The 24,816-nt window shown below is 42.4% G+C and overlaps 1 protein-coding gene across 1 annotated transcript in view; it reads left to right on the top strand.

Annotated features, from left to right (window-relative positions):
- Window positions 1-325: 325 nt before the first annotated feature.
- The window catches only part of LOC311144487 (netrin receptor UNC5D-like), a gene marked incomplete at both ends in the record, with an annotated part of 243,161 nt that continues 218,670 nt past the window's right edge, over window positions 326-24,816 (top strand). Inside the window, one exon of the mRNA XM_084180513.1 lies at window positions 326-407. Coding sequence (XP_084036639.1) covers window positions 326-407 — 82 coding nt within the window. The remainder of the gene's footprint in view (window positions 408-24,816) is intronic.

Genomic DNA, 24,816 nt, shown 5'->3' with positions numbered 1-24,816 from the left:
TCCTCCACGCCCACCGCGAAGCGCGATTGGTTTACGGGTCTGTCATATACAGCTTGGCATGCGAGGTGTTAGAAAAGTCGGAGCAGTACCCCGCCACGACGTTTGTATGTTACATTGTACTCCAAGTGAAGTAAAGATGCGGTTGTCCGGTGTGTCAGCGCAATGTTCTTTCCAGCCGGTTAGAGTGACTGTCCCATGGTCCATGATAATTACCTAGGAACCTGTTACTGGCAGCACCATGTCAAGGCTTGCAAGAAGAGGGTGAAAACGGGGGAATTTCTCCCGGTTCAGCGCATCCACTGGAAAGTGAAGCTGAGGCTACAGGATGGGTGGGATGACGAAGGGACGCTACCACTCCTTGGGCTTCGTGTTCCTTGTTTATTGCACAACATGCACGACATCTAAAGGTAAGGTTCCACATCAGACCTCTAATGTATCCAAATCATTTGGGTATCATTTGTGTGGTTTTTACTTGTCTCCAACATTGAGTCCAGTAACTTGACAGGTGCGGTTTCTTATTTGCGCACTTACACATCAGTTTCACGTTGCTTGTGTTTTGCCTCGTTTCTCTAAATGAAGTTAATGACAGCTTGAGTTGGACACTTTTTTTTGCTAAAAATATTAGTACCATTTGATCAGTAACACGAGTTATTTTCTGTCATTCCTTCGCTAGAAGGACATACGGTTATGTCCTTGTGACACTGCGCGGTTTCGGAATGTGCCATGCATCAGGATATTTTTTTATCCACTTTCATTATCTTTTCTTCAACGAGCCGGAAACTGTCTTCTCCACGACTCCTCAAACTGCTTCTCAATACAGTAATTAGTTTTACCCGTACTATCTGTGTCTTGTATTGAACTGGTTGAATAGCCTTTGCTTTACAGCAATATCATGTGTGGTGTGAGACGCAACAGGCGCAATAATGAACATAATCATCGTCCGCTATCCATTTAGTGAGCAGTTAATGCTAAAATAATTTACACACATGGTAAGTATGAATGCAAAGATGGAAAGTTAGAGCAAATTATTCGATTTTCATATAAGAAGGGAAAGGGTTACAACATCATCAAGTAATCAATCAGTACCAAGGACCTAGGATATGTCCCAAATGGCTCCCTATGCAGTGCACAACTTTTGACCAGAGCCCCAAGGGAATAGGGTGCCATTTTGGACTGAGCCATACTGTATCAATACTAGTCCTTCAAGTGTATGAGAGATAATGCTTCCCCACAGTGGGGTGCAATAGGCCAGGGTTTGCCAAACTTGGTTCTGCCCCCCTCGGGTGCACTATTTTGTGTTTTGCCCTAGCACTACACAGCTGATTCAAATAACCAACTCATCAAGCTTTGATTATTTGAGTCAGCTATGTAGTGCTAGGAGGAGGGGTGTTAGGGAAACCCAGGACTGTGTTTGGGAAACCCTGCGGTAGGCTACTGGGGATCTGTTAAGATGTGCTTCAGGTGTTGTGCACCGACTCCAGTTCTGCATTGGCTTGTCAGCTATCGCTTATTGAAAATATGAAATGTCTTTATTCCTAGTGTAATGTTGTGCTTTTATTCGCATTCCTGGTGGGGATAACCAATTAAGTTGATATGAGACCATTTGGCTCAATGGCACAAAACCATAGACCATGCAGGGCTACAGTGGTTGTGCTTGAGTTATTGTGCAGCTTGGTCTGGAAAGCTAGTGGATGACTGGCTTAGTCTCAAATGGCAATCTATATATTTCTTTATAGTGCACTAAAATGGTACCCTAATCCCTTTTATAGTGCACTACATTTGACAAGGGCCCATAAAGGGAATAGGGTGCTATTTGTGACTAAGTTAATGTATTTTCTTGGTTGAGGCCTACTTCAGTACACTAATATGAAGAGACCTCCCTTCTTGCCTCTTCCAAACGTGTGACACAATACTTTGATGGAGGTCAAAACAGGTGTTGCACGCACATGTCTTCACGAGGTTGATTCTATTAACCAAACGGCACCATCACGGTAGCCTTTGAAGCTCTGGGACCTTTGAAGCTCTGGGACCTTTGAAGCACTGTTGCCCGTCACCACTCAACAGATTTAAGCTCTTAAGGATCAATGGAGTTGTGGAACAGCGCTATTCACCACAAACGAAAATCACGTGAGGGGGTCATGAACGGAGGTTTCGCCTGTGCAACACTACTCTAAGCAAGCCCAGCGCACACGGCCCTGGGGAAACTTTTTTAAAATGATTTTTCAATTGTATCCACCCAGTTTGTGATTCACAGTTCCAATCTTGCCTCATCACACGCAAATATAGGATAGTGTTCTGATCTCCCTCTATCAGGGCTGAAGTAGGCTACAGGCAATATTATTTCATATGTGAATCCGATAATATGAAATCAGCACGCTATATAGGATAATGAAGCTGCAGTATAATATATATTATTAATATATATAATGCTGATTTCATGTGGACTACAGCACGTTTATGATTAAATGTTTTATCTCTCCTTTGAAAATGAGTTTTATTTGTTATTCTATGTTTGCAACTCCATTAGCATGGGATTGATCAAGGTTCATGCCTGATCAGTATGGAGAATGGTGTGTTTTGGTGAAGATTGTGAAAACGATGTGTTCAATAGATAATCATGGTCATATATGAATGATCAATTTCTGGATACATTATATACTGTAGATATCGATGATGCCACTTGCCATAATGAGGATCGATTTGTAACTGTCAGAGAATGATGCAGAGATCAGCAGAATTGAAATTCTAACGAGTTGATGATGGCTGGAGACCATGTTGACCATAAATCACATTTGCGTCATTATCAAAGTGAGATTTAATCTCAGAGGTGTAGTATTAGGTTACGTCCCAAATCACACCCTTTTTCCTCTACCCATGGATGAATGACGCGTCCTTCATTCATCCATGGGCAAATTACCTAACCAAAAAGTCCTGCATTAATTTTCATTGAATTAGTGTGCAACAAAGAACAGTATTGTGTTTCCAGTGAATTTATGGAATATACAGTCAGGTCCAAATGTATTGGCACCCTTGATTTAAAGATGATAAATTATTTTTGGAAGAAAAAAATATTACTTGTTAAACAATCTCTTTCTCTGAGCAATTGTATTAGTATAAAATTATCTATCTATCTCAGTATTTATTTTCTAGTCTTTTTTTTGCTCATCTTTAATTAAGGGTGCTAATAATTTTGGACCTGACTGTACATACCCTTTTTTATAAATTCTTAATCTACCTCATGCATTTATAATTGATTATTGAATGTCAGCTGAAACATGATTTATGTGTATCCTTTTGGTTAGAAGTGAGTACTATTTAGCTGTTATTATTAAGCTAGCCTAGTTATTGCAATGAAGACTGGATAAGAAGCTTCATCACAATTTTTGCATTATTCTGTGCAGCCTTATCGTCCCTTGGCTCTGAGTCAATAGTCAGTGCAGAACTAACCGGCCATGCGGCGACATGAATGCATTTATTTTATCTGAGTCCAAATCCTGAGGTGTGTTTTAAAACACAGTGCCTTTAGGAAAGTATTCACATCCCTTGGCTTTTTCCACATTTTGTTGTGTTATAGCCTGAATTTAAAATTGATGAAATCTTGGTTTTGTGTCACTGATCTAGACAGAATACAATAGTGGAATGATATTTGTTCAAAATGTAATATAATGAAAAGCTGAAATGTCTTGAGTCAAGTATTCAACTCCTTTGCTTTGGCAAGCCTGAAATGAGTTCAGGAGTAAACATGTACAGTGAGGGAAAAAAGTATTTGATGCCCTGCTGATTTTGTACGTTTGCCCACTGACAAAGACATGATCAGTTTATAATTGTAATGGTAGGTTTATTTGAACAGTGAGAGACAGAATAACAACAAAATAATCCAGAAAACGCATGTCAAAAATGTTATAAATTGATTTGCATTTTAATGAGGGAAATAAGTATTTGACCCCTCTGCAAAACATGACTTAGTATTTGGTGGCAAAAGCCTTGAGGTCAGACATTTCTTGTAGTTGGTCACCAGGTTTGCACACATCTCAGGAGGGATTTTGTCCCCCTCCTCTTTGCAGATCTTCTCCAAGTTATTAAGGTTTCGAGCCTGACGTTTGGCAACTCGAACCTTCAGCTCACTCCACAGATTTTCTATGGGATTAAGGTCTGGAGACTGGCTAGGCCACTCCAGGACCTTAATGTGCTTCTTCTTAAGCCACTTCTTTGTTGCCTTGGCCGTGTGTTTTGGGTCATTGTCATGCTGGAATACCCATCCACGACCCATTTTCAATGCCCTGGCTGAGAGAAGGAGGTTCTCATCCAAGATTTGACGGTACATGGCGCCGTCCATCGTCCCTTTGATGCGGTGAAGTTGTCCTGTCCCCTTAGCAGAAAGACACCCCCAAAGCATAATGTTTCCACCTCCATGTTTAACGGTGGGGATGGTGTTCTTGGGGTCATAGGCAGCATTCCTCCTCCTCCAAACACGGCGAGTTGAGTTGATGCCGAAGAGCTCGATTTTGGTCTCATCTGACCACAACACTTTCACCCAGTTCTCCTCTGAATCATTCAGATGTTCATTGGCAAACTTCAGACGGCCCTGTATATGTGCTTTCTTGAGCAGGGGGACCTTGCGGGCGCTGCAGGATTTCAGTCCTTTACGGCGTAGTGTGTTACCAATTGTTTTCTTGGTGACTATGGTCCCAGCTGCCTTGAGATCATTGACAAGATCCTCCTGTGTAGTTCTGGGCTGATTCCTCACCGCTCTCATGATCATTGCAACTCCACGATGTGAGATCTTGCATGGAGCCCCAGGCCGAGGGAGATTGACAGTTCTTTTGTGTTTCTTCCATTTGCGAATAATCGCACCAACTGTTGTCACCTTCTCACCAAGCTGCTTGGCGATGGTCTTATAGCCCATTCCAGCCTTGTGTAGGTCTACAATCTTGTCCCTGACATCCTTGGAGAGCTCTTTGGTCTTGGCCATGTTGGAGAGTTTGGAATCTGATTGATTGATTGCTTCTGTGGACAGGTGTCTTTTATACAGGTAACAAGCTGAGATTAGGAGCACTCCCTTTAAGAGTGTGCTCCTAATCTCAGCTCGTTACCTATATAAAAGACACCTGGGAGCCAGAAATCTTTCTGATTGAGAGGGGGTCAAATACTTATTTCCCTCATTTAAATGCAAATCAATTCATAACATTTCTGACATGCGTTCTTCTGGATTTTGTTGTTGTTATTCTAACTCTCACTGTTCAAATAAACCTACCATTAAAATTAAAGACTGATCATTTCTTTGTCAGTGGGCAAACGTACAAAATCAGCAGGGGATCAAATACTTTTTTCCTTCACTGTATATAACAAACCCCTTCTCTGTACCCCACACATACAATCATCTGTAAGGTCCCTCAATCGAGTAGTGAATTTCAAGCACAGATTCAACTACAAAGACCAAGGAGGTATTTCAATGCCTCGCAAAAAAGTTTACCGATTTGGTAGATGTGTTTAATAAAAATAAATATATACTGAATATTCCTTTTGAGTTATTAATTAGGCTTTGGATGGTGTATCAATACACCCAGTCACTACAAAGATACAGGCATCCTTCTTAACTCTGTTGCCGAAGAGGAAGGAAACTGCTCTGGGATTTCACCATGAGGCCAATGGTGACTTTAAAACAGTTGGAGTTTAATGGCTGTGATAGGACATTGTAGTTACTCCACAATACTAACTTAATTGACAGTGAATACAGAATACAAATATTCCAAAACATGGAACACGGCGCATAAGTAATATTGCAAAAAATGTCGTTAAGTAATTCACTTTTTGTTCAGAATAAACAGCATTATGTTTTGGGCAAATCCAACATCACTGAGTACCACTCTTCATATTTTCAAGCATGGTGGTGGCTGCATCATGTTCTGGGTGTTCTTGTCATCGGCAAGGACTAGGGAGTTTTTTTTAGGTTAAAAAGAAACAGAATACAGCTAAGCACAGGCAAAATCCTAGAGGAAAACCTGGATGTCTTCATTCCAACAGACAATGGGTGTCACGCCTTGGCCTATAGAACTCTAGCTAGTTTGGTCAGGGTGTGAATATTCTAGGTTTGTATTTCTATGTTTGGCCGGGTGTGGTTCCCAATCAGAGGCAGCTGTCGCTCGTTGTCTCTGATTGGGGATCATACTTAGGCAGCCAGTTTTCCTGCCTGTGTTGTGGGATTTTGTTGTGTTCTGTGTAAGGTTTGTTGTGTTGTACCTTTGGACTTCACATTTCATTTCCTTTGTTGTTTTGTCGTGTGTTTATCGTTAATAAACATGTACGCATATCACGCTGCGCCTTGGTCTGACCCTTCTTTAAACGAACGTGACACTGGGAGACAAATTCATTTTCAGCAGGACAATAACCTAAAACACAAGGCCAAATCTACACTGGAGTTGCTTACCAAGATGATATTAAATGTTCCTGAGTGGCCTAGTTACAGTTTTGACTTAAACTGGCTTGAAAATCTGCGGCAAGACTTGAAAATGGCTTTCTAGCTATGATCAACAACCAACTTGACAGAGCTTTAAAAATAATAATGGGCAAATATTGTACAGTACAAGTGTGCAAAGCTCTTAGACTTACCCAAAAAGACTCACAGCTGTAATTGCTGCCAAAAGTGTTACTAACTTGTATTGTCTTAGGGGGGTGAATACTTATTTAATCAATGTATGTATATACGTGTGTGTGTGTGTGTGTTTTTTTTTTTTTTAATGTTAGTATATTTTGTGTAGATCATTGACCAAAAATGACAATTAAATCCATTTTAATTCCACTTTGGAACACAACAATGTGGAAAAGGTCAAGGGGTGTGAATACTTTCTGAAGGCACTGTTCATTGTGCTGTTCTCTTGAACACACCGATTGCTGTCAGCTCTACAGCCCTGCTGGATGCTCAGGCAGCTAGACTACAGGTCATGCATGACCCAACCTTGGGTGTGTCCCAAATGGCACCCTATTCCCTTTATAGTGCTCTACTTTTGACTAGAGCCCTATTGGCTCTATTTAAAAGTAGTGCACTATAAAGGGATAGGGTGCCATTTGGGATGCTCACCCTTAAGACAATCACCCTCTCTCCCTCCTGAAACATTTGACATGGAGACTCATCAAATTGCTTTATAGACCAGTTCACCCGTGAACCAGGGTGCTGATTGTGCCTCGCTCTCTGTTAGCTGCCCTGAATATGATTGACACTGTTGGACCAACATCTGACACACACAAAAAAAGAAGAAATAAAGACCTTGGTCTGAAATTGCCTCTACTTTTTATTTTTTTGTATAATATTTACGTTTTTATTCTGCAGTGTAGCCGGGCATTGATGAAATGAGACGAAGGTCAAATCTGTTGTTTTCACTCCGAGATAGTAGGGGGCTGTGATATTTCCAACTGCCATTCTGTTCTAGAATGAATCATCAGAATATGGCTGTCAACATGCACAGTTCAGTGCACAGATTTACATTTAAATGAAACCAAATAGCTGTACATTCAGAAGTGATACAGTAATGATGGTGGTAATAAACACACAGCCCCCTTTCTCTGTTAGACCAGCTAGCAGCTACTGCCTGGGGTTGCTGTTAAGGCACTTATTTTATGACTCATGTCTTTCTGTGCATAAGCATGATTAAATACAAGAATACATGCATCCACTTCAATTGATGAATTCTTTTCTTTGTATGAGCGTACAGTACAGCCGTATAAGTGCGTCAACTACTCTCGCCCCTGTGCTTTTCTCTTTATTAAATAAAGGTGAAATAAAAAAATAATAAAAAAATGTGACTGTGCATGATTATCCTGCTCTAATATCTCTGTTTGGCTTGACGAGGAAGTGTTTTCGGTGGACAACTAGCTTAAATTACACCCCAGATGGTGTGACTGAGTGATGAGCTCTTTCTCTCTCACTGACAACTTGGGTAATTCCGGAGAAAAATCGATGTAGGCATTGCCAAAAACAAATAAACATTGTTTTGAATTCCATTCTCCAATTCTAGTGTCGTGATGGGCTCATCTATAGTAAAGGATGCTGAGGTTTTTTCATTCTTTATCGGAGGGAAGGGAGAACCGTCAGGACAGGGTGAGGTGGCCCACGGTCGCAGTGCTAAATCATGTACAATCCACAGAGCATACATTCATCCATCTCAGTCAACACATTCAATCGGTGCCTTCCGCGGTGGTCTTGACCAGCAGCATGTCTTCATTCTAGGCCAAGGCTGCATCCCAAATGGCACCCGATTTCCTTTTATAGTGCACTACTTTTGACCAGGGCCCATTGGGCTATGGTCAAAAGTACTGCACTATGGAATAGGGTACCATTTTGGACGTGCCCTTAAGCTTTGCTCACAGTAGATCTCACACATGTTAATATGACACTGGGGCTCACAGCCTGAACCAACCGTGTTTCAGTGAGATTATTTTTCACACTCGTTGCCTACTGTGCCTACTCTGGATTGGAGAGCAGCTTTTATAAGTGTGTATATCTACAAAACCTTTCCTGGATGCTGTTGCAGTAGAACAGAACGAAGTTCTTGAATTCACGAGCAATGTGAGGCCGGTTGGATGTACTGCCAAATTCTCTAAAATGACATTGGTGGCATTCAATTCTCTGGCAACAGCTATGGTGGACATTCCTGCAGTCAGCATGCCACTCGCACGCTCCCTCAATTTGAGACATCTGTGGCATTGTGTTGTGACAAAACTGCACATTTTAGTGGCCTTTTATTGTCCCCAGCACAAGGTGTACCTGTGTAATGATCGTGCTGTTTAATCAGCTTCTTGAAATGCCACACCTGTCCAATAGATGGATTATCTTGGCAAAGTAGAAATGCTCACTAGCAGTGATGTAAACAAATGTGTGCACAAAATTATAGAGAAATATGCTTTTTGTGCATATGGAAAATGTTGGCAACATGGGAGCAACACTTTCCATGTTGCGTTTTATAATTTTGTTCAGTGTATTTAGAAAATTACATTCAATACAAGCTATAAGTGTGGGTATAGCCTACTACAGGGTTCTTCAATTCCGGTCCTGGAGGGCCGAAACACCTCTGTTTTTCATCCTCTCCTTCTAATCAGGGGCTAATTCAGACCTGGGACACCAGGTGAGTACAATTAACAACCAGGTAGAAATAAAAAACTGAAGTGTTTCGGCCCTCCAGGACCGGAATTGAAGAACCCTGGCCTACTAGTTTATCCATGGCCTTTATATAAAATACATTTAGAAAAACATGTTTGTGAATTTAACTGCCTTCACAGAATCACAAAGTTGCTTACATGTGTTAAATTTATCACAAGTGTGAAATAATCCTAGTTTGTACTAAAGTCATTTGTTCAAAGCAGCCATGCTTAACACAGGGTGCCCTAGTACCCATTTGCCAATCTTCCTTGGTCAACGCACAAGTTAATACCATTGCCTAATTTGTCAAAGTTTGAGGCTGCGTTTGCACAGGCAGCACAATTCTGATATTATTTTCTCTAATTGGTCTTTTGGCCAATCAGATTTGATTTAAAAAGCTCTGATGTGATTGGTTAAAAGACCAATTAGTGGAAAAAATACCAGAATTGGGCTGCCTGTGTAAATGCAGCCTAAGGGTGAAATTATTGTAATTCAAAATGAGGCATATAATTAGAATTATAACCCCACAGGTAAATTATTAGATATAGATAGTGGTTTCATCTTCAAGATTCTGATTTTTTTTAAATGTTGAGTCTTGATTATTTATGCCAACCTCGTCTGCAAAAATAAACAGAACTGGTCAGTTTTAAACAAATCTTAAATGTTCTGTTCACTTTTATGACCTTTTGTCACCAACTGCGTTGCGATCTTTTCGTCCAAATATTAATACAGATTTTGATTTCGACTCCCTAAACCCTAGGTCTATTTTAGGAAACTTTGTGAATGGACATAGAGAATAGGGGAACTCATACACGCACATCCTGACACCTAAAAAGGAACCATCAATCAAAGCCACCTGCAGTGCATCTCACTCAATCACATAAGCAAATCCCATTTCTCGTTTCCCAAAAAGGTATTAAAAACCTTGCCTTAGCTTCAAATCCTTACTGTAGGATATCAAAAAACGAGTCTACACTATAGGCTACATTGACTTAGCATTATCCTATCATATAAATTGACAAGGAAAGTTTTAAAGGGGAGATATACACTGAGTATACAAAACATTTTTTAAAGCCTTGAGACATTCCGAGAGCGAATGGGCAAGACCACAGATTTAAGTGCCTTTGAACGGGGTATGGTAGTAGGTGCCAGGTGCACCGGTTTAAGTGTGTCACGAACTGCAACAGCCAGGCTACAGTTAGTCAACTGACAGTCCAGTACAACATTGGTGCCCAAAGACCCATAAAATAATGCACAACTCTTCGTACCTTGACACGAATGGGGTATGGCAGCCGACGAACTTAGCGTTCCACTTCTTTCAGCAACAAACAAACTGTGGTTGCAGTGGGCTAAGGAGCGAAAACACTGGACACTGGAGAATTGGAAAAACATTGCCTGGTCTGATAAATCCCAGTTCCTGCTGTTTCACGCTGATGGGAGGACTAGGGTATGGAGAAAATGGTATGTTTTCATGGCACACATTGGGCCCCTTGATAACAGTGGAGTAACGGTTGAATACCACAGGATATCTGAAAATCAATCCCTTCATGGCAGCAGTGTATCCATCTGCAAATATATTTTTTTGAGCAGGATAATGCCCCATGCCACAAGACTAAGATTGTCCAGGAATGGTTCCACGAACATCACAGTGAATTCAGCTTACTGCAATGGCCTGCCCAGTCATCAGATCTGTATCGAATTGAGCATATGTGGGATTTAGAACAGAGATCCACTACCAGTCAACTTGACACAACTGTGGGAAGCATTGGAGTCAACATGGGCCAGCATCCCTGTCGAAGGCTTTTGACACCTTGTAGAGTCCATGCCCCGACGAATTGAGGTTGTTCTGAGGGCAAAAGGAGGCGCAACTCAACATTGAGAACACCTTCCTAATATTGAGTTGCACCCACCCTTCTGCCCTCAGAACAGCCTCAATTCGTCAGGCCATGGACTCTACAAGGTGTCGAAAGCATTCCACAGAGATGCTGGCCCATGTTGACTCCAATGTTTCCCACAGTTGTGTCAAGTTGGCTGGATGTCCTTTTGGGTGGTGGACCATTCTTGATACACACAGCAAACTGTTGCGTGTGAAAAACCCAGCAGCATTGCAGCTCTATTTTATTTTTTTCGGGGGGAATGGATCAGCTTAATATTGCAGATAGATTGTATCTTCTATCAATGTAATTGTCTGCATCACTTCCAATCCCCCATGTGTTTATTTTTTATTTTATATATATATATATATATATATATATATATATATACTCCCCTTTATTACTTTTCAACCCCACCATCCTGTCCCTACTTGGAGTAAATTAGTGAACAACAATGCCCAGGCCTCTACTTCCGGTCTATTCTTACTATCTACACTTTATGGACAGAGTTAATTTTACAATAATTCTATTATTTATATATATATATATATTTATTTTTTATTTATTTTTTGCTCGTGAACTTCTTCTACTCTCAACCTCTCCGATCATTTTCATGATGTCCATCCGGTTTGCTTCTATATGCCATATCTTTCTAACTGTGCTCTTTCCCAAAAGCTCCCAACATACAACCTATATACTTATTATGGACACAGTATGCTTACATTATTAGCTATCTTTGTTATTATTTGTTGTTATTTGTTATTAGTCCCATCCTTCAACTCTATTCAATACCTCCCATCTATCTCTTAACACCATCCATATAGGATTTCTATTTGCCATATATATTTCAACCGTACTGTGATGTTTTACAAAAGTTCTGAACCTTTCTATTCTCATTGCTTCTACAGATTGTGAATTAAAAATAAACATTTTTGCTAAAAGTATTATTATATTATTGATTGATTGACTATGACTTTTCAGATCACCCAGTAATGCTATCTGCAAGGTTAGTTCCAGGTAAATATTGCAATCCTTTAGCCATTCCTGGACCTGTGTCCAAAAACAAGCTACAAATGGACAGAACCAAAACAAATGATCTAATGATTCTGTCTCTTCACAGCAAAATCTGCAGAGCTGGGAAGATTGTATCCCCCATATAAATAACATTCTATTGGTAGCAAGAATTTTATATAATAATTTAAATTGAAAGATTCTAATTTTTGAATCCGGTGTCGTTTTGCGTGTCAGTTCATAAACACTATGCCATGGGATCGGTACGTCAAAGATCTCTTCCCAACTATTTTGCAATCTATATGGGACGGCTGTCAATCCTTTGGTCCTTAAGTGAAACTGATATACTTTTTTATTTATCACAGTTTTCCTTAACCAATTATGTTCTTTAATGCAGCTCTTGACAGAAGTCGGTGCGCCTGGCACCTACTACCGTACCCCGTTCAAAGGCACTTAAATATGTTGTCTTGCCCATTCACCCTCTGAATGGCACACATACACAATCAATCCATGTCTAAATTGTCTCAAGGCTTAAACATCCTTCTTTAACCTGTCCCCTCCCCTTCATCTACACTGATTTGAAGTGGATTTCATAAGTGACATCAATAAGGGATCATAGCTTTCACCTGGTCAGTCTGTCATGGAAAGAGCAGGTGTTCACAAAGTTTTATAAACTCAGTTTGTGTATATATAGGCTATACGAATTATGTATTTCATATATTAATTAACTTCTAACTTACATATCTGTCTGCACTGTTCCCTTGCACAATTCACACCTCTCCACTGACCTCGCTCTTTCCGCTCTCTCTACCTCTTGAACGAGTAGCCGATAGATAGATCGATATCTATCTCAACAATATAGTTTGAAACTTATTTTGAGCTATATTTTAAAACTAATAGGCCAAGGCCTATTCAAGGAGAGAAGCGTCGATCCTCTTGCTTGCTGAGTGGCTATAAAATAAGCTACAGCGTTGGCAATGAACTGGTGGGGAAGTTTGAATGGCGAGAGTGACAAGTAGCTCTGGTGTGATGTAATCACATTGACTAAATTGATACATTGGCTAAATTTAATAAATTGCTACACTGATACAATGCAAACATAAACAGGCAGATAAATGTAACTAATTCGCATAACGACCCACAGACCTGTCAGTGGCAGTGTCCTAGATAACAATTTATATTGGTCAACAGATTATTTTCGCATGCGAAAAGGCGCAAAAATCTAACCTTTTCTGAATAAAAAATTGACAGATTGCGACAGGACAATTTTTTGCAAATGGTGCGAACTGCGTCATAAACAAGACGCGCTCGTATTTTATTTTTAGTGTCCGAATAAATAACAGACTTGTTGAGAAAGGGCCTTTTAGCTACATATTATTTTCGAATAGTTTGCTAATATGAATCTTTTGGGTGGTTTATGGTTTACCTATTATGATTTTATCAGAATTGGTACAGCTATGTTTTCCTTCTACATTATGTGGGGGGAAATCATTTTGTTTGACTCATTTGCCATTGCGTTAGTTTCGTGATAGCACAAGTGTCTACCACGTTGATTTGACCATGTCGTCTAAATACGGAGACACACACTTACTGTAACAATGTTTACAGCTTCATGAAAAACCTTTCTTAGCAACAGCTATGTTTAATTGGCATGAAATAATGTTTATTTGTCCCTAAGAACAAAAGACTGCTGATTGGAGAGGTTGAAAGTGGTCCATTTATCAGAAATTCTCAGAAATAGAAAATTAACCAGGTCCAAAGGTCCTCTCAAGGGGGCTCACTTCAGTCCACCATGCAGTATTTACACTGTAGCATTTACCCCATGTGTTTTCGGAACAAGCCATGGGTGGGGGGCAGTATCAAATTAGGCTATTGCACAAACACTGCGAAGGCAGGTCTCTGATTTTGAATCCGGCCATAAGCCTCCATGTAGTTACAGGTGTGTCAGTTAAAAAGAAAGCCCACCTTTCATTCAGTCGAAGAGAGTTCAATATTATTTTTGAAAAACATGTCATGTTGATGTATGGGTGCATTGCTGAAATCTATATTTGACTATCTCAAACAAATGGTGTTTTGATAGAGTGGGGTTCCTCAGTAAATCTCTGTGGTAGGCAGTCCTATGATTTTGTACAGTGTTATTTCTGTTATATTGAGTTGGATGACCTAAAAAGCTATTTTAGTTGTTTTGGCATTAATACAACCGCTCAGTAGGGAGTAACATACTGTCACGATCGTCATAATGAGCGGACCAAGGCGCAGCGTGATATGAGTACATACTTTAATAGGTACTTTTAATTACAACACAAAACAACAAAACGATACGTGAAGTCCTCGGTCAATAACACAAACCTACACGGAACAGGATCCCACAAAACACAAGTGCACAACAGGCTGCCTAAGTATGGTTCCCAATCAGAGACAACAAGCAACAGCTGATTCTCGTTGCCTCTGATTGAGAACCACCCCGGCCAACATAGAAACACAACCTAGAACAGAACATAGAAAACGAAACATAGACACTACACAAAGAAACTAACACCCTGGCTCAACATACAAGAGCCAGGGCGTGACAGTACCCCCCCTCAAAGGCGTGGACTGCGACCGCGCCAACATAAACCCAACAGGGGAGGGGCCGGGTGGGCATTCCTCCTCGGAGGCGGATCCGGCTCCGGGCGTGACCACCACCCTCTAACAACCCCCCTGTAGCGCCCCTGGTCTGGTCTGGCCCCGCTGGCTGGAGCTGGACTGGACATCGGTGGAGCGGATTGCTTAGGCTCCGGTGTGGAGCAGCTGACCAGGCACCGGTGAAACAGGCACGGGCTGTGCCGGACTGACGACGCGCACCACAGGCTTGTGCGGAGAGCAGGAACGGGCCGGACCGGGCTGACGACGCGCACTATTGGCTTGGTGCGGGGAGCAGGTATGGGCCGGATCGGGCTGACGAAGCGCACCACTGGCTTGGTCCGGGGAGCAGGAACAGGCCGGACCGGGCTGACGACGCGCACCATTGGCTTGGTGCGAGGGGCAGGAACAGGCCGGGCCGGGCTGGCGACGCGCACCATTGGCTTGGTGCGAGGGGCAGGAACAGGCCGGGACGGGCTGGCGACGCGCACCATTGCCTTGGTACGAGGGGCAGGAACAGGCCGGGCCGGGCTGGCGACGCGCACCACAGGCTTGGTGCGGGGAGCAGGAACAGGCCGGGCCGGGCTGGCGACGCGCACCATTGGCTTGGTGCGAGGGGCAGGAACAGGCCAGGCCGGGCTGGCGACGCGCACCATTAGCTTGGTGCGAGGGGCAGGAACAGGCCGGGGCGGGCTGGCGACGCGCACCATTGCCTTGGTACGAGGGGCAGGAACAGGCCGGGCCGGGCTGGCGACGCGCACCATTGGCTTGGTGCGAGGGGCAGGAACAGGCCGGGCCGGGCTGGCGACGCGCACCATTAGCTTGGTGCGAGGGGCAGGAACAGGCCGGGCCGGGCTGGCGACGCGCACCATTGCCTTGGTACGAGGGGCAGGAACAGGCCGGGCCGGGCTGGCGACGCGCACCACAGGCTTGGTGCGAGGGTCAGGAACAGGCCGGGCCGGGCTAGCGACGCGCACCACAGGCTTGGTGCGAGGGGCAGGAACAGGCCGGGCCGGGCTGGCGACGCGCATAACAGGCTTGGTGCGAGGGACAGGAACAGGCCGGACCGTACTGGGAACACACACCACTGGCCTTGTGTGGGGATCAGGAACGGGCCGGACCGGACTGGTAACACACCTCAGTACCTCTCGCCGTGCCTCTACACTCTCCTTCCCTCTACTGACCAATGGCCCCCGTAACCTGGTGGCCTTCTCTCCTCGTCCACAAATTCGCCCTTTATCTGCCTCCAGCAGCCCCGTCGTCCATGCCGTGTGCCCCCCTCCAAAAATGTCTTGGGGGTGCCTCTCGCCTGTCCGACGACGGCCCGGTTGGCACCGCTTCTCCTCTCCTGCCTGGGTCTCCCCCTTCATCGCCCTCTGGTAACGGACGGCCTCCTCCTCCGTGATCTGCCCCCAACCGAGGAGGACATCCACTAACGTTACCTCCGGCATTTGCTCCTGGACACGCTGCTTGGTCCTGTATTGGTGGGATCTTCTGTCACGATCGTCATAATGAGCGGACCAAGGCGCAGCGTGATATGAGTACATACTTTTAATAGGTACTTTTAATTACAACACAAAACGATACGTGAAGTCCTCGGTCAATAACACAAACGTACACGGAACAGGATCCCACAAAACACAAGTGCACAACAGGCTGCCTAAGTATGGTACCCAATCAGAGACAACAAGCAACAGCTGATTCTCGTTGCCTCTGATTGAGAACCACCCCGGCCAACATAGAAACCTAGAACAGAACATAGTTTCTTTGTGTAGTGTCTAACACCCTGGCTCAACAAACAAGAGTCCCCAGAGCCAGGGCGTGACACATACTGAAAGGTTAAACTATGTTAATTTACCTCTGTTTGCTATTCTGTATTGATTTTAAATGAGCAAGAAACCTAAAGGTTTCACATGGTGTTAATAATTTGACATTTTTATATAGGGGGGCACTGAAATATGTAGTTAAAGTGCAATGAGCAAGCCCTTCAGTGGGGATGGACAGTGTCACTGTAATAATGGAGATTCTGCTGAACGAAGCAGTGAGCTGGCTCCAATGGCAACCTATTATCTACCTATGTAGTTCACAGTCCCCATCCTCAGTCAGACCACCAGTGTCCATCCAAAATGGCACCATATTAACTACATAGTGCACTACTTTTGATCTAAGACCTATGGGCCCAGGTCAAAAATATTGCACTACATAGGGAATAGGATGTCATTACGGACACAGCCAGCATGCTTTTAATCTTGCCCTAGCTGCATGCCCAGACCCAGTGACTACCACAAGTCAGCCTGATGGTCTTTCACTGTTTCTTAAGGCTGTTCAAACATGTGCTATGTTGATCCATAGGGCAAATTCAGTGGGAGAGAACAGAACAGAACAAGTTGTGATATAAATAATTCAGAGACACAGCCATAGCACACTCCATCCTGGTGGACCAAGCAGTTTGTGTGTTAGGTCCATGGTAGCTATTGATCCACCTTATTGGTGCTGCTTAAGTTTTGCTTTCTCCCTCACACGTCTGATACACGTGGTTATTTGATCAATGCAGCTGATATCCATTTTGATAAGTGTTTCTTATTTAAATTATACTTGAAGAGCCTTCCATTATTAGATAGTTCTACAATATCTACCACCAGATTTTGATTGATGTGGAAGTATGAAGATTGATGCATAGCTGAGCACTATGAGCGCCCGTCTGTTAGAATTATTTATATATATATATATTTGGTTATTCATGTAGAACCAAATCCCAGGTAGCCCCTATATCCTTTTGTTTTCCCAGGGATTTTGCCATAGTTTTATGTCAACTGTTGAATTTGTTTTAATATTACTATGTTTTATAGCAGGGTTCCCCAACTGGTGGTTTTATTTGCCCCCCCCCCCCCCCTCCCATTGTTGGACATGAAATACTGTAGAAACACCAGGAAATCAGCTCCAAGTGATTTTAATTTAAGAAATCTGTTCCCAAGTATTCCCACACATAAAAGAGACGTGATCGTATACAAATGTAAGCAAGGTTTGAAATGATTGTGTTTTAGTCAAATTATATCTGTTTGGGCTTATTTGTCATTCTGTTTCAGGCCCCCTGACCATCTGCTCATAAAAAAATCGGCCCGCAGCTGAAATCTAGTTGATGATCCCTGTTTTATAGAGACTGTCTTGATTGTAAACTTTTCCTGACTTGCAATTTCTTGACTGCTTATCTGTTTTATGGTCTATCTCCTTGTAGCAGCCTGTCCCCCCCCCCCCCCCTACTTACCTTATCCTCCCTTTTCATATAAAATCACTCACTGAGTTTTGAACTGAATTGATGAATGATCAGAGTTGGCCTCAAGGGTGCAACGAAGAGTAATACAAAAACATATTTAAAAACTGTCACTGGGTGGAAGCATCAAGCATCACTTTACAAGGAGCTGAGACTGTTTAAGCATATTTTAAGACAGGGTTTTGGACAGGATAATGAGGCAGACAGTACACCTGGTGAAGACTTGAGACAGCTGCTGTTAACTCCTCACCGCTCCTCAGCCATATGTCAACAACATGATGATACAACTCCTGAAGAGATCTCCCACTGATGATGCCATGGTTGTTGGTTAGAGGGATCTCTGTCTCGTTATTGAGAATGTCTAGGAGAGAACTGTTGCGTTTGTCTGTAACGCCAGTACTGTACCTATAAGAGGACCCTTTTCTCTTTCTCGTACTATTTTGTTTGATTTTTGCTGTCGAGTTATCATTCAATGTAGTTCTAGGCTTATTTTTGGTAGGTATTTTAATGAGCATATGTAGGATGTGGATAACAGTAGACTTTGATCTGTGGTGGCGTTCATTGATTTTCCTCCGACTCAGGGGTTCCTGGTAGCATGGCCTATATGACCTGAAACAGCATTTATGAAAACTTCATTGTACTCCAAGCTGAGTAACTGTTGGTTTGTTATTGCCCTGAAGGCATCTTCTTGTTTTCCTTTTTAAAAGCCAGTTTTTGTTCTGAAACATTTCTTGAGGGTCAGCTCCATTGTGGATTCCACAAATCTTACATTTCAGATCATGTTGTATTCATCTCGCCCTTTCAGGTCACAGTGCAGCTTTGTTGGTTTTATTCCGTACCCACGCACCACACGCCAAGATCATATGTTGTTTGAAGCTGTAATGAGAATTGTATGGAAATATTCACATTTCTAAATTGTATATGACTGAGCTATACTTGTCCTTTGCGTGCCCATGAGGTAGCTCCGTGTCCTCTGTCGGCCCGAGGCGGGAAGCATCCAAGCTCACAGTGATTTAATGTCATGTTCTTAATGGAAGGACACACTGAGATAAGAGCTAGCTTCTATTTTATCCTTTCGAATATCCCAGGGCATGTGAAACCCATCCACTTCCTCCCTATCCCTCATGGAGGGGGCGGAAATCACCTCCTAACAGTAAAAAGCTTTTAACGTCACCCCTCTTGCAAAGCCAAGAATACACCCTGCCATGTTCTGATCTGAGGACATAGACCCTGGTGCCGTAGCCTAACTATACTATATGAACTCATCAGTGCTGGGGGCATTTACAGTTGAAGTCGGAAGATTACATACGCCTTAGCCAAATACATTTAAACTCAGTTTTTCACAATTCCTGACATTTAATCCTAGTAAAAATTCAGTTAGGATCACCACTTTATTTTAAGAATGTGAAATGTCCGAATAATATTAGAGAGAATGATTTATTTCAGCTTTTATTTATTTCATCACATTGCCAGTGGGTCAGAAGTTTACATACACTCAATTAGTATTTGGTAGCATTGCCTTTAAATTGTTTAACTTGGGTCAAACGTTTCGGGTAGCCTTCCACAAGCTTCCCACAATAAGTTGGATGGATTTTGGCCTATTCCTCCTGACAGAGCTGGTGTAACTGAGTCAGGTTTGTAGGCCTCCTTGCTCGCACACGCTTTTTCAGTTCTGCCCACAAATGTTTTATAGGATTGAGGTCAGGGCTTTGTGATGGCCACTCCAATACCTTGACTTTGTTGTCCTTAAGCCATTTTGCCACAACTTTGGAAGTAGTCATGGGGTCATTGTCAATTTGGAAGACCCATTTGTGACCAAGCTTTAACTTCCTGACTGATGTCTTGAGATTTTGCTTCAATATATCCACAACATTTTCCTTCCTCATGATGCCATCTATTTTGTGAAGTGCACCAGTCCCTCCTGCACTAAATCACCCCCACAGCATGATGCTGCCACCCCCGTGCTTTCCTCCAAACATAACGATGGTCATTATGGCCAAACAGTTCTATTTTTGTTTCATCAGGCCAGAGGACATTTCTCCAAAAAGTAAAATTTTTGTCCCCATATGCAGTTGCAAACCGTAGTCTGGCTTTTTTATGCCGGTTTTGGAGCAGTGGCTTCTTCCTTGCTGAGCGGCCTTTCAGGTTATGTCGATATAGGACTTGTTTTACTGTGGATATAGATACTTTTGTACCTGTTTCCTCCAGCATCTTCACAAGGTCCTTTGCTTTTGTTCTGGGATTGATTTGCACTTTTCGCACCAAAGTACGTTCATCTCTAGGAGACAGAACGTGTCTCCTTCCTGAGCGGTATGACGGCTGCGTGGTTCCATGGTGTTTATACTTGTGTACTATTGTTTGTACAGATGAACGTGGTACCTTCAGGCGTTTGGAAATTGCTCCCAAGGATGAACCAGACTTGTGGAGGTCTACAATTGTTTTTCTGAGGTCTTGGCTGATTTCTTTTGATTTTCCCATGATATTAAGCAAAGAGGCACTGAGTTTGAAGGTAGGCCTTGAAATACATCCACAGGTACACCTCCAATTGACTCAAATTATGTCAATTAGCCTATCAGAAGCTTCTAAAGCCATGATATCATTTTCTGGAATTTTCCAAGCCGTTTAAAGGCACAGTTAACTTAGTGTATGTAAACTTCTGACCCACTGGAATTGTGATACAGTGAATTATAAGTGAAATAATCTGTCTGTAAACAATTGTTGGAAAAATTGCTTGTGTCATGCACAAAGTAGATGTCCTAACCGACTTAACAAAACTATAGTTTGTTAACAAGAAATTTATGGAGTGGTTGAAAAAATGAGTTTTATTGACTCCAACCTACAGTGGGGGAAAAAAGTATTTAGTCATACACCAATTGTGCATGTTCTCCCACTTAAAAAGATGAGAGAGGCCTGTAATTTTCATCATAGGTACACGTCAACTATGACAGACGAATTGAGAGAAAAAAAATCCAGAAAATCACATTGTAGGATTTTTAATGAATTTATTTGCAAATTATGGTGGAAATTAAGTATTTGGTCACCTACAAACAAACAAGATTTCTGGCTCTCACAGACCTGTAACTTCTTCTTTAAGAGGCTCCTCTGTCCTCCACTCGTTACCTGTATTAATGACACCTGTTTGAACTTGTTATCAGTATAAAAGACACCTGTCCACAACCTCAAACAGTCACACTCCAAACTCCACTATGGCCAAGACCAAAGAGCTGTCAAAGGACACCAGAAACAAAATTGTAGACCTGCACCAGGTTGGGAAGACTGAATCTGCAATAGGTAAGCAGCTTGGTTTGAAGAAATCAACTGTGGGAGCAATTATTAGGAAATGGAAGACATACAAGACCACTGATAATCTCCCTCGATCTGGGGCTCCACGCAAGATCTCACCCCGTGGGGTCAAAATGATCACAAGAACGGTGAGCAAAAATCCCAGAACCACACGGGGGGACCTAGTGAATGACCTGCAGAGAGCTGGGACCAAAGTAACAAAGCGTACCATCAGTAACACACTACGCCGCCAGGGACTCAAATCCTGCAGTGCCAGATGTGTCCCCCTGCTTAAGCCAGTACATGTCCAGGCCCGTCTGAAGTTTGCTAGAGTGCATTTGGATGATCCAGAAGAGGATTGGGAGAATGTCATATGGTCAGATGAAACCAAAATATAACTTTTTGGTAAAAACTCAACTCGTCGTGTTTGGAGGACAAAGAATGCTGAGTTGCATCCAAAGAACACCATACCTACTGTGAAGCATGGGGGTGGAAACATCATGCTTTGGGGCTTTTTTTCTGCAAAGGGACCAGGATGACTGATCTGTGTAAAGGAAAGAATGAATGGGGCCATGTATCGTGAGATTTTGAGTGAAAACCTCCTTCCATCAGCAAGGGCATTGAAGATGAAACGTGGCTGGGTCTTTCAGCATGACAATGATCCCAAACACACCGCCCGGGCAACGAAGGAGTGGCTTCGTAAGAAGCATTTCAAGGTCCTGGAGTGGCCTAGCCAGTCTCCAGATCTCAACCCCATAGAAAATCTTTGGAGGGAGTTGAAAGTCCGTGTTGCCCAGCGACAGCCCCAAAACATCACTGCTCTAGAGGAGATCTGCATTGAGGAATGGGCCAAAATACCAGCAACAATGTGTGAAAACCTTGTGAAGACTTACAGAAAACGTTTAACCTGTGTCATTGCCAACAAAGTGTATATAACAAAGTATTGAGAAACTTTTGTTATTGACCAAATACTTATTTTCCACCATAATTTGCAAATAAATTCATAAAAAATCCTACAATGTGATTTTCTGGATTTTTTTTTCTCATTTTGTCTGTCATAGTTGACGTGTACCTATGATGAAAATTACAGGCCTCTCATCTTTTTAAGTGGGAGAACTTGCACAATTGCTGGCTGACTAAATACTTTTTTCCCCCACTTTAAGTGTAACTTCCGACTTCAACTGTATGTAATGAACACGTCAACATAAATTATGCAGTCGTATGATCAACAGGCTATTATGTTTGTGTAAATATAGCTAGCTATCAATAAGCTCTTATGCAAATATACATTGTTAATAAAGAATAATTAATGCACTATTATTGATTTTGTTTTGCATTCTAAATCCAATTGGTGATGAATAGGCAGTCTGTGATATATTTACACAGCTGCTCTGATTTAGCTAACACGTTATGGGGGAGCGGTGCACTGCTGCACACTTCACTGCATAAATACAAACTGGATCCAGACATTTATTGAATATTACAAAGGAACATTAATATGCGAAGATTGGGAACTGAGGGGGAACAACATCTATTTTCTTAGCTGATTTGCCCTGACAATATAGTATTATTACGGGGAAACAACTTGTATACTGCAGCTGATTATACATTTTCAGACATTTCTGTTGATCCATTGGCAATGAAATATATCATATAGCAGTTGTACAGTAGTTGTAATCATGTGTTGCACAATACAAGTCTACATTTAGGTATAACTACATGAGCATCCATACTGACTGTCAAATAAAAGACCAGTCCATCAGCACCTTGAGGAATAAACAGTCCCCGGGGCTAAATGTGAAACAGAATGGTAATTGCAGACAATGGAGGAAAGCACAGGGACCAGTGTAGAAATGTGCAGTACTTCAATGGTCTTCTAGACTAATCTGCCGCTCTGCTTTGACTGTTAGCCACAGGGGGAAATGAATTCACACTGAAAATGAAATGAAATGGAATAAGACTGGTATTACCTCTCATTTTAATCTTTAGTTTCAAGTCTTTGGTTTTAACTCATATGAATTCATTGCATGAACATTGTAGATAGAAAGTGACTAACATTTGGATACAAACAATCAAAACTGGTGGATCAGGGGTTGTACTGTTGGACCAGTGTACCTACAGTATGTGTTAATGGAAAACCAACACATACCCTTGACAGCAGTCCCAGTGCTCTGTGATTTGTGCATATGAAATGTGTTATTGTTTTCTTGTATGTTGTAGAATCAGAGATTTTATCTCCATCTCTTCATACAACTTCCAACTAAAATAAAATGTAAATCTACATCGTACAATGAAGGTAATATCATAACAATTCCTATCATTCTTATAAGCCCCCCCCCCCCCCATTATTTTAATGGAAGCGAGGTCCTCCAGCACTGCTCTGTAAAGGCTGGGAAGTCCGTAATGATAGTAAAATCTTCACTGTGATTGGTAGGCTGAACGAGAGGTCCTCTGGTCGCTGTTATGATGCTCTGAGTACTACTGCTGAGATATAATGTCTCTCCACCACCCGAACCCCATTTGGTGAGACTTTTGTCTGCTTCTCTCCCTATATAGTGCTCTACTTTTGACCTGGGCACATAGGGTTACCATTTCTATGAAATGGACAGGGGTCAACATTGTCTGTAGTTAAGTGTGGAAATGTGATGTTCTTGATCCAAGCACTAGCTGCAGTATGCTCAACTCATCTTGGTGCCATCCCTTTGGTTATCAAATCTAATTTTATTTGTCACATGCTTTGTAAACAACAGGTGTAGACTAACAGTGAAATAATTACTTACGGGCTCTTCGCAACAAGGTGAGAGAAAATGTTCATAAAGGAATAAATACACAATGAGTAACGATAACTTTGCTATATACACGGGGTACCAGTACCGAGTCGATGTGCATGGTACGTAGATATGTACAAATAGGTAGGGATAAGGTGACTAGGCAACAGGATAGATAATAAGCAGTAGCTAAGAAATTATGACTAAATAAAAGTTAGTGCAAAAAGGGTCAATGCAGATAGTCCGGGTAGCTATTTGCTTAACTATTTAGCAGTCATATGGCTTGGGGGGTAGAAGCTGTTCAAGGTCCTGTTGGTTCCAGACTTGGTGCATCGGTACCGATTTCTGTGCAGTAGCAGAGGGAACAGTCTATGACTTAGGTGGCTGGGGTCTTTGACAATTTCTAGGGGGTTATTTTACACCACCTGGTATAGAGGTCCTGGATATAATATATAATACTGGTTGGCAGGGAGCTCGGCCCCAGGGATGTACAGGGCCATACACACTACCCTCTGTAGCGCCTTGTGGTCGGATGCCAACCAGTTGCCATACGAAGCGGTGATGCAGTCAGTCAAGATACTCTCAATGGTGCAGCTGTAATTTTTTGAGGATCTTTTCAGCCTCCTGAGGGGGAAGAGTCATTGTCGTGCCCTCGATCATGACTGTGTGTTTGGACCATGATAGGTCCTCAGTGATGTCGACATCGAGGAACTTGAAGCTCTCGACCGGCTCCACTACAGCCTCATCCACGATCAGCTCCTTTGTCTTGCTGACGTTGAATGACAGGTTGTTGTCCTTGCTCCACACTGCCAGGTCTCTGACTTCCTTCCTGTAGGCAGTCTCATTGTCGTCGGT

Source organism: Coregonus lavaretus (genome assembly GCF_964263955.1).
Source record: "Coregonus lavaretus genome assembly, chromosome: 17".
Classification (NCBI taxonomy): domain Eukaryota; kingdom Metazoa; phylum Chordata; class Actinopteri; order Salmoniformes; family Salmonidae; genus Coregonus; species Coregonus lavaretus.
The sequence above is the reverse complement of the archived record's forward strand: the minus strand, read 5'-3'. Positions and strand labels throughout refer to the sequence as shown.